The 15632-nt window shown below is 41.4% G+C and overlaps 1 protein-coding gene across 3 annotated transcripts in view; it reads left to right on the top strand.

Moving 5' to 3' along the window:
* Window positions 1-14239, top strand: part of LOC118392240 (serine/threonine-protein phosphatase 2A 56 kDa regulatory subunit beta isoform) — a 37041-nt gene extending 22802 nt beyond the window's left edge. Inside the window, exons 7-13 of one of the 3 annotated variants that reach the window (XM_035784018.2) lie at window positions 37-145; window positions 7982-8035; window positions 8320-8370; window positions 8682-8801; window positions 9753-9880; window positions 10123-10224; window positions 11765-14239. In XM_035784018.2, the coding sequence (XP_035639911.2) occupies window positions 37-145; window positions 7982-8035; window positions 8320-8370; window positions 8682-8801; window positions 9753-9880; window positions 10123-10224; window positions 11765-11969 (769 nt within the window). In that variant the 3' untranslated portion in view covers window positions 11970-14239. The other 2 variants (XM_052460039.1, XM_052460040.1) reach the window with 2 other exon arrangements.
* The last annotated feature ends 1393 nt before the right edge of the window (window positions 14240-15632 follow it).

The raw sequence follows: 15632 nt of genomic DNA, 5'->3' as shown, positions 1-15632 counted from the left end.
TTTTGATTTCATAGGTAAGCTTCTCTCTGTCTACAGCATTATAAACGGGTTTGCTCTGCCCTTGAAGTCGGAACACAAGCAGTTCCTGGTTCGAGTCCTGATACCTCTACACACAGCCAAGTCTCTGTCCATCTTCCATGCACAGGTCAGTCATTCTCTCTGTCTCTCTCTCTCTCTCTCTGTCTGTCTCTGTCTGTGTTTGCCTGTCTCTCTGTCTCTGTATGTCTGTCTATCTCTGTCTGTGTCTGTCTGTCTGTCTGTCTGTCTGTCTGTCTGTCTGTCTGTCTGTCTGTCTGTCTGTTCCCCAGTGCGAAGAGTTAAAGGTGCGCTATGGAGAAATAATTTTCTGGATGCTAAAATTCAAATACTTGACAAAACAAGAAAAGGACAAAATATTGCACAAAAAAAAGGCATTTAACAGACAGTGGATTATTGTGGTAGATATTTTGTCTCCAAATATTACAAGGAACATCATTCTATAATCTAAACTGCTGTGAAATATATTTTCCATAACCAAAACAAGTCACATTTCTATGTGCATTTGGTTGAGTTGCCAAAAAGGTTACACATTGCAGCTTAAAAATATTAAATGAGATTGCATTGTGCACCCATGACCACTAGAGAACAGCCTGGAGTCAGACTGACTGCACATCCAGCTGTGATCACAACTCATACTATCCTCTTATAGACACACACAACCAGTATCTGTGAATGTGTGTGTCTGTGTCAATGTGTAGGTTTCTATATATGTTTGTGTGCTCTATTCAATCTGTATGTACATGTATCTTTGCATCTCAGCCTTGGTGTGTGTGTGCATATATATGTGTTTGTGAATGTGTCAGTGTTTGTGTGTGTATTCTGAGTATAAACGTCAGCTTGCCCTACATTTCCCTCTTCAGACTCCATGTATTATTTATTAACACACACAGCATGACCTGCCAAACACACATGCTCTCTCGCTCACTCGCTCTGTTTCCCAGTACTAAGAGTTAAAGGTGCATTATGGTGAAATCATTTCCTGGTTGCTAAAACTCTACTACTTCACCTAATTTCAGGTTATGTGACAAAACAAGCAAGTATAGTGTAGAGAATCATTGTACAATCTAAACTGCTGTGAAATAAATGTTCAATAACCAAAAATATAGTTTGAAGCTTAAGAACAGGAAGCATAGAAATAGTGCACACAGAACAGATCTTCCGCTTCTTTGACTTGCATTCAGAAGGACAGATCTATAACTCACATTTCTATGTGAAATTTGTTAGGTTGCCCAAAAAGTTAAATAAGGCCGCTTTAAATATTATATGAGACTGTCATGTGCACCCATGACCACTAGAGACCGGTGTCGAGTCACACTACAGACTGACTGACTGCACATCCAGCTGTGATCACAACTCACACCATCCTCTTATACACACACACAACCAGTATCTGTGAATGTGTGTCTACGTATAGGTTTCTATATGCGTATGTGTGCTCTATTAAATCTGTATGTACTTGTATGTATGCATCTCCGCCTTGGTGTGTATGTGCATATATGTGTGTGTTAGTGTGCATGTATTCTGAGTCTAAACGTTGGCTTGCCTTGCATTTCTCTCTTCTGACTCCATGTATTATTTATTAACACACACACATGGCCTGCCAACCACACAAACACACAGTTCCCTCAGGGAAAGAGCATGGTTAGCAAACCCCATTCACTCCAGCCAGGATCAGCTCAAACTGCCCAAATAAAAACCATTAGCAGTGCAGGTCGGTTTATCTCAAGGGTATTCAACTCTTACCATAAGGGGTCCAGAGCATGCTGGTTTTCTGTTCTACCTGATAATTAACTGCATCCACCTGGTGTCCCAGGTGTAAATCCGTCCCTGAGCAGAGGGGAACAATGAAAAATGCAGTGGAACTGGCTTTGACTTCCAGAGTTGAGTTTGAGGGGTCTCGCTGGTCTGACCAGCATGGTCTAGCTCATTGTTTCCCTAAGTAGGGATTGCAATGTGGAGTCCTGATTTTAAAAATGTGGTTGCGAGAAGCAGTTGTAATAAACAGAACGGTTTCTGTTTTCTTACTACAAATGTGCCTCTATCTTTTTAAAGGGATACTTCGGGATTTTTGCAATGAAGCCCTTTATCTACTTCCCCAGAGTCAGATGAACTCATGGATACCATTTTTGTGTCTCTGCATCCAGTATGAAGGAAGTTTGAGGTAAGTTTTGTGAGCCAATGCAAACTAGCTTTAGCACAATTACTGGAAGTCTATGGTATCAACTAGTATGCTAGCAGTTACCATAGACTTCCAGGCATTGCGCTAACGCTAGTTAGCAATTGAGCTAACTGTTGTTAGCAAATTCCTTCAATCTGCACGCAGAGACATAAATGGTATCCATCCTCTGGCAAAGTAGATAAAAAGGCTTCATTTTTTAAATCCTGAAGTATACATTATTATTATTATTATTATTATTATTATTATGACCTCATCACTGAAAGATAAGATGTTTCCCTCTACAATACCCACTAGCCACACAGGACTAATGAGAAAAGAGTGGACAAGACCAGGCACTAAATCAGACTGAGAGAAAAAGAACATCATCAATGATGCATAAAAAAATGATTGCCTGATGACCTTCTTAACTTCCCAATACCATTCTAATTTCAGTCACTTCAAATCATACTTCCTTCAGATTGAAAAACGATCACAATTACACAAGTTTGTCTGGGGCTCCAAAACGTGTGTGTGTGTGTGTGTGTGTGTGTGTGTGTGTGTGTGTGTGTGTGTGCGTGTGCGTGTGCGTGTGCGTGTGTGTGTGTGTGTGTGGTTTGGGGTACTGGAGTTGCAAACACTGGTTTAGGCTGCTGTATTTACATTTTTAAAGTCACCAGGTGTCACCTCTTATTAGCCTGGAACTACAAACACCATAAACTCTATCCTAACAGACTACAATACCGATAATCCCTCACCTAACAACAGAAAACAACTCTGTATTTACCCTAGGCTTGTCACTAATCTGACATTAATCCTTTAAACGCTTCAACTCCTGTCTTATTTTAATCACGGGTTCTTTCCTGCTTTTCTCATTCACCCTCTACCTCCACTCCAACCCTCTGTTGATCTTTCCATATAATGTGCATAGGGAGAAAGAGATGGAGAAAGTCAGGGATGAAGAGTGAAAAAAAAGAAAAGCGGAAAAAAAGAAAAGTGAAAAAGATGAGCGAGAGGGGAAAAGGTGAATGGGAGGCAGAGGTAGAAAGTGAATGAATTATAGAGAAAAAGAAAGTGATACAGATAGTTAGGAAGAGAGAGAGAAAGATCGAGAGAAATATACAGAGAGAGAGAGAGAGAGAGAGAGAGAGAGAGAGAGAGAAAGGAGAGGTATAAGCTCTATGTCATATCCCCTCAGGGCAGGCTGTGACATCACTCCTTCCGAAGTAAACACACACACTCCGTCGACACGGTACCCACTCGCCATGGCAACACACCTAGGTGGAGGGGCAATCGCGAAACACACACACATGCAGGCACCAACTTGGAAAACGTATCTTTCCGATCCTTAGAGCAGTAATCCGGTGGGATCAGGGTTTTACATCCCATTGTATTCCCACTCTAGGGAAGGGTTTCCCAAACTCGGTCCTGGCCCCCCTAGGTGCACATTTTGTTTTTTGCCCTAGCACTACACAACTGATTCAAATAACCAGCTAATCATCAAGCTTGGATTATTTGAATCAGCTGTGTAGTGCTAGGGCAAAAAAACGAAACTTCCACCCAGGGGGTGGGCCCCAGGACCGAGTTCGGGAAACCCTACTCTAGGGAACATGTGGGTGGGTGTGTGTGGGTGTGTATTCTACAAGTCCATGCTAGGTAAAGCTCCGCCTTATCTCAGCTCACTGGTCACGATGGCAACACCCATCCGTAGCACGCGCTCCAGCAGGTGTATCTCACTGATCATCCCTAAAGCCAACACCTCATTTGGCCGCCTTTCGTTCCAGTACTCTGCTGCCTGTGACTGGAACGAATTGCAAAAATCGCTGAAGTTGGAGACTTTTATCTCCCTCACCAACTTCAAACATCAGCTATCCGAGCAGCTAACCGATCGCTGCAGCTGTACATAGTCTATAGGTAAATAGCTCACCCATTTTCACCTACCTCATTCCCATACTGTTTTTATACTGTTTTTATTTATTTACTTTTCTGCTCTTTTGCACACCAATATCTCTACCTGTACATGACCATTTGATCATTTATCACTCCAGTGTTAATCTGCAAAATTGTATTATTCGCCTACCTCCTCATGCCTTTTGCACACATTGTATATAGACTGCCCATTTTTTTTTCTACTGTGTTATTGACTTGCTAATTGTTTACTCCATGTGTAACTCTGTGTTGTCTGTTCACACTGCTATGCTTTATCTTGGCCAGGTCGCAGTTGCAAATGAGAACTTGTTCTCAACTAGCCTACCTGGTTAAATAAAGGTGAAATAAAAAAAATTAAAAAAAATCTGACTCTAGGGAATGCTGCAACAAGAAAAAACTACAGATTACTGCAATACCACTGCTCATAACACGACACATGGGGTGTGAGTGTGTGCAGTGTTTGTGTGTGTGTGTGTGTATACACACAGACACAGTATTTGAATGTGTGTGCGTGCATGTGTAAAATACAATATTTTAGTGCGTACACAGTATACAGTACTCCCAGCTAGCCCATTTGATTCATTGGAAGTTGTTGGAACGTACGTTTTTGGTTTCCCATTGGTTCTGGGAACTGTCAAATTTTTAGCTTTTTGCCATTCTCAGTGCAGGTGGTAAAGCCCTGAAATCCTTAGATCAGAGAAAGCGTGCAGGTCCTGATCTTTTGGATCCCTGCTTTTTAAATCTGGCAGCTGATTTCATAGCTGAACCACTTACATCTCTGTTCAATCTAACTCTGGAATGTAATGAAATTCCAACGATCTGGAAATCAGCATTTGTCCTACCACTTTTAAATGGTGGGAGATCCAACTGTTTTAAATAATTATAGGTCAATCTCAAAGCTGTCCCCCCTGGTGAAAATACTTGAAACACTTGTAAGTGAACAGCTAAAATAGTTTTTATTTACTAACTCTATTTTACCAGTGTACCAATCGGGCTTCAGGAAGAAGCATAGCACAATTACAGCAGCCATGAAGGTTTTAAATGATATCACTGAAGCCATTGACAAAAAACAGCACCGTGTCTCACTTTTTATTGATCTCTCTAAGGCTTTTGATACAGTTGCTCATGCTATACTAAGGCAGAGATTGTCGAGTGTAGGTCTTTCGGAGCATGCAGTTGCATGGTTTGCTAACTATCTGTCTGATAGAACTCAGTGCACTAAATTTGATGGGCTTATGTCTGTTAAATTGTCTGTCTTGAATGGTGTGCCCCAAGGCTCTGTACTTGGTCCTCTCTTATTCACTATTTATATAAATGATTATTTATTTAAATGATTTATATGATTTATAGACAAAAATGTCCAAAATGCACAACTTTTATGCTGATGATACTGTTATTTACTGTTGTGCCTCATCTCTTACAAAAGCTTTCCAGAACATGCAAACTGCTTTTTATACTGTTCAACATACCTTGTGTCAATTGAAGCTTATCCTCAATACTGACAGAACTAAACTAATGGTGGTTTCTAATGCAAGAAATAGACCTCTGAACCTTTCACCTATTACTACCTGTCAGGGCAAGGAGATTGAGGTTGTAACCTCATGTAAATATCTTGGAATTTTAATTGATGACGGCCTCTCTTTTAAATTGCATATTCAACAACTTACAAAACAATTGAAGCTGAAATTGGGATTTTATTTTAGGAATAAGGCCTGTTTTTCTTTTGAAGCCAGAAGGAGGCTAGTATATCAGCTACATTTATGCCTTTACTAGACTATGGGTATATTTTATTTATGAATGCTTCCGGTCAGTGTTTGAGATCAATTGACACTCTTTACCATGGCACTTTGAGATTTATTTTAAACTGCAAAACCCTTATGCACCACTGCACTTTGTATACCAGGGTTGGCTGGCCTTCTCTAGTCACTCATAGGCTCAGTCACTGGTATACTTTTATTTACAAAGCCATTTTGGGTTTACTACCTTTTTATTTGTGAATTTTTATTGTTCAGAAATGTGGTGGGTACCCTTTGTTCGTTGGACTTTATCCTGCTATCTGTTCCAAATGTCTGAACTGAATTTGTTAAAAGGGCTTTTATGTACTCTGCGCCATCGTCTTGGAACACCTTTCAAAATACTTTCAAACTGGAAGAACTTGTCCCGATTGGTGTTTTTAAATCACTGATGAAGGATTTTGAGGCTGATTCCCTGACCTGTCAATGTTTTTAATTTTCTGTTTTATACTCTTGTGAATTCAATGGTTATTACTAGATTACTTGTAGTTTTTCATGTTGTCTGTCTGTACTTTTTTTGTAATGACTTGGTGCTGCCTATCTTGGCCAGGGCGCTCTTGAAAAATAGATTTTAATCTCAATGAGCCCTTCCTGGTTAAATAAAGGTTACATTTAAAAATGTTAAAAATAAAAGTCTCCTGACTGTTAAAACTGAATGTTTTTAAATGTTCTGGGAACTTACATTTTTAGGTTGCAGGGAGGTTCTGAGAGCATTTTACTATAGTTCCTTGAAAGTTCTCCTGATAGTTTTTATTAACGTTCTGAGAACCGAAATTCTAGGTTATTTTGATTTTTTTTTAAATAATTTCCTTTAAACTTTCACTGAATGTTTCAATAAGACTTTTAATAGCACTGCTAGCCCAGCTAGCACATAATGTTCTGAAAACCATATGTTTCTCAGAGCTTGGTGAGAGCATGGTTTTCCAATGGTTATTTAGCATACAACCTTCCCAAAACATTCTGGAAATGGTGCAGGATACCCAGCTAGCACATAACTTTCTAAGAACCAGTACTTTATCATACATTTTTTTAAAGGTTTCCTCATATTCCTATTTAAAGTCATGTTCTCTGAATGTTCAGAGAATGGTAAGATTTCAGTAGTTTCAGTAGTTCATCGTAAAGTTTTTTGCAGGTTTCCTCATGGTTCTATTTAAAGTCATGTTCTCAGAACATTAAGAAAACGTTCCATAAAAACAACAATAAAACCTTAAGATTGTTATTTAAAAAAAACTTGTTAAGTGTGTTCAGGTGTGTTAGCTGCGCCCACTAATTGCCCACACCTGATCTTAACGAATGCTCGTTTCATTTGAAATGGTGTCTGATTGAATATACTAAAATGAACAGCTTTGTATGTGTTAAAAAACATGGCATCCTAGCTCCATCCTGGTGGTGCAGTGGACAAATTCCATGGATAGAGAACAGAAGACCATTGGTTAAAATCTCACTGATGCCGTGCCACAATAAAATTATATGTTTTTGCATGATTAATGCCTAAACAGATGAAATTCCATGTGTTATATCTGTGCTTGGAGTTCAACACAGTTAAGCTAGCAGTGTTTTTAAAAGTCTTATTGAAACATTTTCTCAGAACATTATTTAATTACTTTCAAATAACCTAGAATTTCCATTCTCAGAATGTTAATAAGACCTCACAGGAAAACTTTCAGGGAACTATAGTAAAATGTTCTCAGAAAACATTATGCGGAAGTACTTCGCACAGAAGAACGTTTTTTCTTAACGTTATTTCTTAACAATTTGAGAACACTCCCAATGTCAAACCAGTTGGGAGACTATTCCTAGAACATTATCAAACTGAAATTAAATATAACCATGTTTGAACTTTTAGGAAACGTTCTCTAAATGTAATAAAAAAAAAAATGTTTTAAATGTGCTGAGCAACTATACAGCGCCATTCCCAGAAAGTTATGGGAAGGTTGAATGCAAAATAACCATAGGACAACCATGCTCTCACCAAGTTCTAAGAAACATATGGTTCTCAGAACATTATGTGCTAGCTGGGCTGTGTATGTGTGTTAACCTGCTGTATGTATCTACCACTCTACAGCTGGCGTACTGTGTGGTCCAGTTTATGGAGAAAGATTCTACTGTCACAGAATATGTAAGGAACACCTTTTCTGTCATTTAGGGTTGTAAAATTACAGTAACTTTCCTAGAAATCCCAGGCCTTCCAGAAATCCTGATTGCAGGATTTCCTGCATATTCCCTACTGATTCCAGGAATACTCCAACTTGGATTTTGGGAAAACCTGGGAATTTTGGATTATCGTTTACTGGATATTTTGCAACCTTACTGTTGTTAGTCACTGCTCACACTGGAACTTCCAGTATACATAAAACACTGTAACACCGTGCTGGACTTTGCCTCTGTTTGTTTTCTGTTCAGATCATACGAGGGCTCCTCAAATACTGGCCCAAAACCTGCACCCAGAAAGAGGTGAGACATCTTTGTGTGTGTGTGTTTTTTTTATAAACCCATGGTGTGCTTCTCTCATATGTGTGTGAACCTGTGTGTGTGCATCTGTGTGTGTGTGTCCCCGCCCGTGCGTGTTGTGTGTATATTTGTGTGCATCTGTCTCTTCATCTGTGTGTGTGTTTTTCTTTGTGTGTGTGTGTGTGTGTGTGTGTGTGTGTGTGTGTGTGTGTGTGTGTGTGTGTGTGTGTGTGTGTGTGTGTGTGTGTGTGTGTGTGTGTGTGTGTGTGTGTGTGTGTGTGTGTGTGTGTGTGTGTGTGTGTGTGCATCTGTAGGTGATGTTCCTAGGGGAGATAGAGGAGATACTGGATGTGATCGAGCCATCTCAGTTCATCCGTGTTCAGGAGCCTCTCTTCAAACAGATTGCTGCCTGCATCTCCAGCCCACACTTCCAGGTACACGCACACACACACAATAAAATTAAAGCTTACACATGCACGCACGCACATACACACAAACAGATCTCTGCATGCATCTCCAGCCCACACTCCCAGGTTAGGCCATGCCCACCACATCTAGACAGCCAATCCCCTGTCCTCTCACATTGATCTAACACACTGCAAAGGACAAATTCTCTGGACAATAAAGATTTGTTCTACTGTTATACACTGAGTGTACAAAACATTAAGAACACCTGCTCTTTCCATTACTGACTTACCAGGTGAATCCAGGTGAAAGCTATTATCCCTTATTTATGTCACTTGTTAAATCCACTTCAATCAGCGTAGAAAAAGGGGAGGAGACCGGTTATAGAAGGATTTTTAAGCCTTGAGACAATTAAGACATGGATTGTGTATGTGTGCCATTCAGAGGGTAAATGGGGAGAGAAAAGATTTAACTGCCTTTGAACGGGGTATGGTAGTAGGTGCCATTTTGTATCAAGAACTGCAACACTGCTGGGTTTTTCACGCTCAACAGTTTCCCATGTGTATCAAGAATGGCCCACCACCCAAAGGACATCCAGCCAACATGACACAACTATGGGAAGCATTAGAGTCAACATGGGCCAGCATCCTTGTGGAACACTTCCAACACCTTGAAGAGTCCATACCCTGACGAATTGAGGCTGTTCTGAGGGCAAAAGGGGGGTGCAACTCAATAGTCGGAAGATATTCCTAATGTTTTGTACAGTCAGTGTATATAACCTAAGCTTTCTCGTTCTTTCTCCCTCTATTCCCCTTCTGCTCTCCCTCCCTCCCTCCATCCATCCCTTCCTCCCTCTTCCTTCCTTCTCCATCACTACTTCTCTCTCTCTCCATCCCTTTCTCTCTCTATCTCCCTCCATCCCTTTCTCTCCCTCTCCTTCTCCCTCCCTCTCTCCATCTCTCTCTCCCTCCCTGCTGTAGGTAGCAGAGAGGGCCTTGTACTTCTGGAACAACGAGTACATCCTGTCTCTGATAGAGGAGAACTGTCAGGTGATTCTACCGCTGGTCTTCGCCACACTCTACAGAGTGTCCAAGGAGCACTGGAACCAGTAAGGGACCTCTACCCCTTAACCTCTAACCCCTAATCTATAACCTTTGTTCTTTAAGTCTGTATGAACTGTGAATCTCTGCAGATATACCTCTCTAACCCCACCTTCACTCGTTTTCTGTCCTTCTCTCTTTCTCATCTCTCCATCTCTCTCTCTTTCTCTCTCCCTCCATTTCACTCTCCCTCCATTTCTCTCTCCCTCCATCCCCCTCTCCCTCTCTCTATCTCTCTCTCTCTCTGCAGGACTATAGTCTCTCTGATCTACAACGTTCTGAAGACCTTTATGGAGATGAACAGCAAGCTGTTTGATGACCTCACTGCCTCTTACAAAGTGGAAAAACAGAAGTGAGCGTGCGTGTACTAATATGTGTGTATAACACCCCTGTTTCTCATCCTCCCGTCTTTCTTTCTCCTTTTCTCTTTGTGTTCACTTGCATTCAATTCAAGGATCTTTATTGACACCAATGTTCCCTCTAAGCTACATGCATGCGCAGGTGCGCAGCTCCCCGGGACTGCCCCGCAGAAGAAATATCAGCCCGTGCAGAGAAGCACGAGATTGAACTTCACTCAACTTCCTATAGTGTTCCTCATTAGTTAACACTATTAACATTTCTCTTTCCTGTGGGAATTGTGATCGAATCAACGCAACATTAGCCACTTTCAATGCAACATACCGAAACAAAATGAACTATGCTAAGTTAGTATGCAGAACTAACTTAGTATGTAAAACTAACTATGCAAGAGATTTTGTTGTAGGCAGAACGTTTCAGAGTAAGATTCTATTGCATTGACACGCACGACTGTACTCTACACAGACTGGTGTGTCATAACCAATCAGAGCTGCAGTAGGCCTATATGCAAATAGGCCGTTGCTGTATATGGGTCTGTGCCATTCACTTTGAACTGGACTGTGTTTACAGCATGGGTGGTCATGTGCAGATACGCTTGTTTTCATTTTCAAAGCGAGAGCCACATGTGCACATTTGTTCATATCCTTTAATAATTAGTGAATTATTAGCCCAGTTATTGATCATTTGTAGTCAGCAATGGTGGAGTGATTACTTCCTACAAGAGCACAAAACATGTATCTTTGAAAAACGAGTTGGGTAAAGAGTATTTTTTGTCTTCATTTTGTAAATTGAGACAGTCTTGAATTAGCTAAATTGCCAATAAGGTAAAGGGTAGAATAATTTGTCTGATTCTCTGTAATAATAATATGGAAATAATAATGCATTTTATTTTGTAAAGTGTTTTTTTGCATCAAACAACAAGACAACATTTTCAGTCACCTCTTTGTCTGAAGGATAAGTGGATAAATAGGTTAATGTCAAGCCCTGCATGTTTCTTTTAATCTCATGGAATGTAGGCCTATGTCCATTGAGCACCACACATTGGCTTCTACTGTTAGAACAGATATTTCCATGTTAAAATGTTATGGGATGCATTTTCTCATTTGGAAGTTGCATTGATTGACACCACACGTCATTATCTTCAATCAATCAATCAAATGTATTTTATAAAGCCCTTTTTCCATCAGCAGTTATAACGAAGTGCTGTACAGATTATCTTACATTTCTCTGACTCAATTTAAACCCCTGCCCTCACAACATGACACAACTGTGGGTAGCATTGAAGTCAACATGGGCGAGTATCCCTGAGGAACGCTTTCGACACCATGCCCTGACGAATTGTAGATGTTCTGAGGGCAAAATGGGGGGTGCAACTCAATAGTAGGAAGGTGTTCCTAATGTTTTGTACACTCAGTGTGTATATAACCTAAGCTGTCTCTCTCTTCCTCTTCCCCTTCTGCTCTCCCTTCCTCCCTCCATCCATCTCTTCCTCCTCTCTCGCTCTCCCTCCACCCTTCCTCACCTTTCCCCTCAAGGGAGTTGAAGAGGGAGTGTGAGCGTGCAGAGCTGTGGCGGGGGCTGGATGAGCAGCAGGAGAGGAGACTGCAGATTCTGGGGGAGGCCAGTCGCAATCAGAAGAACCTCCAGGAGAGAGGGGAGCCTCCTCAGCCCACCTCCACACAGACGGCATTCCCTGAGCAGCCAAACCCAGAGCTCAGCGGAGCCTCTTCTAACACCTAGAACCAGACAGCGGAGGATCAGTACCAGGATACATAGAGTAGTTAGAGGACATACAGAGACAGTATGCACATAGCCAAACACACACATGTACACACAAAGGAGCAGACGCACACGCTCAAACACACACACACTGACAACGTACACATAAACACATACAGAGTCGCACACAGGCATATACTGTTTACACACACACACACACTCATGCAGAATGTAAACAAAAGATGAATCAACTCAAACACATAGACTACATTGAAGTGCAAACACAGCCCTCTACATACTCACTGGAAGAGTACCCACACAAACTGCCCATCTTAAACAAGACATATTTCTCTCACACACACACACACACACACACACATACTCACACTTACACACACAGGTACTGGTTCTAGCTGTCTAGGTTTTGACGTGTAACCGTTTTCCCGGTTCTCCGACAAAGGACTTTATACCGTCCCAAAAGATACAGAGGAATGATGACGTGAATGCTACATAATATTGTTGCTTCTTCTTCTATTCTTCTCTACTGTACTACTACTACTACTACTACTGATGTTTTTATATATATATATATATATATATATATGTCTGAATATTATGATTATTATAGTGTTGGTGGGAGAATCTTTAGTGTAGAACTCCTAAAGCTTTAGCATAACTTGAGCATGGTCCAAATCACACCCTATTCGCTACAGAGCGAGTGCACTATTGGCCAAATGTAGTACACTATATGGGGCCTAATCCCCATATTGTAGTGCAATACTACTGACCAAAAGCAGTGCACTATAATGGGGAAAGGGGCAACTTCCCAAATGGCACCCTATTCCCTACATAGTGCACTACTTTTGACAAGCTCCCTATGGAACCTGGTCAAAAGTAGTGCACTATTTAGGGAATAGGGTGCCATTTGGGACATACCAAGTGTATGATTTTGGGCGACCCCTAATCTCCTAAACTAAAACAATGTTCTGATATGTCATTATTCTTGTCCATTCATAATTGGGCATAGAGAGAAGGAAGAGAGTCAGAAAACCACGTTTTTCTAGTAATATTCTAATTTGTTTTGGATAATGTGTGTATTTGGGTTTTGTCCTAAATGGCACCATTTTCCCTATGAAGTGCACTACTTTTGACCAGGGCCCATAGAGCTCTGGTCAACAGTAGTACACTATATGGGGAATAGGGTGCAATTTGGGATGTGACCTCAGTCTACCATCTGTGGGCTCAGTCTACTAGTCCTTGATATCACACTGTCTTACTGTTCTTCTGTGCATCTTATTATGATTCATTCGTTTGATGAAATTATTTTGAATTTCTTTTAATATTTTTATGTTTTTGTGTGTTCATTTTGGCGATATCTGATATTTATGATATTTTTTTATTTGATCTCTGGAATTGTGACCTTATTGCAGGAAGTTGGCAAAGATGAGACGTGTTTGTGTGTGTATGTGTGTGTGTGAGAGAGATGGAGAGGTCATGGAAGTGTGTGTGTGTATGCGTGTATGCATGTGTGTTCATGTGTGTAAGATGCAGAGGTGATGGAAGTGTGTGTGTGAGAGAATTCAGTATGAGTGTAACAGTGACAGGAGATGTGTATAGACAGAGTGATAGAGGGAGCGAAGTGGCATCGATCCCTCTTTCTCTCTTCTCTCCCTTTCTCTCCTTTCGTAGGAACAGGATTTGAATCAGAATGTTACACTTTTGATTGATTGTGAATCTAGAGGTTTTTCTTGCGTCTTGTTACCAAGACAACCAGACCAGCAGCCTTCAACACTCCTTTAACAGTGTTTAGTTTCAACAAAACAAAAAAGGACATAAAGAAACAAACCTCACTATCGTTAAAACACTTCCTGAATTTTGCAAGTTACCCATAATTCCCCCATTTGTCAGTCAGTCAGTTCGCTGGGAAAATAATCTTCCCTTACTACTATTCTGTTCTAGAACAAGAAGAATCCTTCCGGAAATCGGGAATGCTGGAATTGGAACGCAATTTATCAACTGAAAGAAGAGGTTCCCGTCAGTAGAATTATAGAACAGCAATAATAATGGAATTGAATATGTACGCATAAGTAGCATTGCTAAACTACAATTGCAGTGTCCTCCTGGTCTGGTTTGTAGGCTATCCGTGCTCAGAAACATAGAAACGATTGAGGATGACAATGTATTTTTTCCCGGGGACCAACAGCTGGGTAGATGAATGTACAGTCAAGTTGAACTGGGATTGTAGAAAGGAAAAGATGATGTGTTAAATTAACTTCACTTTGAGAAAACAATGGAGTGTGTTTGTGTCATTTTTTTAATGGTCTCTTGTGTATTCTCTCTCTCTCTCTTTTGTCCCTATCACTCCATCCATCTAATGGGGCATAGATGTTAAGTCCCCTATTTAGGGTTCTGGACCTGTTCCATCTGATATATTGCTGTACAGAGGACTCTGTGAATTTCACAGTGCTTTATAGTGCCAGAAAGCCCCATCTGTCTGCTTTCCGTTACCACTCTTGTCAGTGGTGCTGACTTGAAGTGTCAGGTTTCACACCATACATTTACATAGGTAATGAGTGTAACATTTTCTGTTCTATCCAGACAGAGAAAATCCGGTAATCATCGTTTCATCTCGCTGTGATATTCTCAGACTAATTTATAGCTGTCAACATTAAAAAAACCACAACGCTGTCTGTGTGGGTGGACCAATTCAGTTTGTCCGTGATGTGTACGCCGAGGAACTTACAACTTACTACCCTCTCCACTACTGTCCCATCGATGTGGATAGGGGGGTGCTCCCTCTGCTCTTTCCTGAAGTCCACGATCATCTCTTTTGTTTTGTTGATGTTGAGTGTGAGGTTATTTTCCTGACACCACACTCCGAGGGCCCTCACCTCCTCCCTGAAGGCCGTCTCGTCGTTGTTGGTAATCAAGCCTATCACTGTAGTGTCGTCTGCAAACTTGATGATTGAGTTGGAGGCGTGCATGGCCACGCAGTCGTGGGTGAACAGGGAGTACAGGAGAGGGATCAGTATGTACCCTTGTGGCAAGCAATGCAGGTGTAGAAGGCTAAAACCTAGGAAGAAACCTAGAGAGGAACCAGGCTATGTGGGGTGGCCAGTCCTCTTCTGGCTGTGCCGGTTGGAGATTATAACAGAACATGGCCAAGATGTTCAAATGTTCATAAATGACCAGCATGGTCGAATAATAATAAGGCAGAACAGTTGAAACTGGAGCAGCAGCACGGCCAGGTGGACTGGGGACAGCAAGGAGTCATCATGTCAGGTAGTCCTGGGGCATGGTCCTAGGGCTCAGGTCCTCCGAGAGAGAGAAAGAAAGAGAGAAGGAGAGAATTAGAGAACGCACACTTAGATTCACACAGGACATCGAATAGGATAGGAGAAGTACTCCAGATATAACAAACTGACCCTACCCCCCGACACATGAACTACTGCAGCATAAATACTGGAGGCTGAGACAGGAGGGGTCAGGAGACACTGTGGCCCCATCCGAGGACACCACCGGACAGGGCCAAACAGGAAGGATATAACCCCACCCACTTTGCCACAGCACAGCCCCCACACCACTAGAGGGATATCTTCAACCACCAACTTACCATCCTGAGACAAGGCTGAGTATAGCCCACAAAGATCTCTGCCATGGCACAACCCAGACAGGATGACCACA

This window comes from Oncorhynchus keta, chromosome 13 (genome assembly GCF_023373465.1).
Source record: "Oncorhynchus keta strain PuntledgeMale-10-30-2019 chromosome 13, Oket_V2, whole genome shotgun sequence".
Lineage (NCBI taxonomy): Eukaryota > Metazoa > Chordata > Actinopteri > Salmoniformes > Salmonidae > Oncorhynchus > Oncorhynchus keta.
This window is presented reverse-complemented; position numbering and strand designations above follow the sequence as displayed.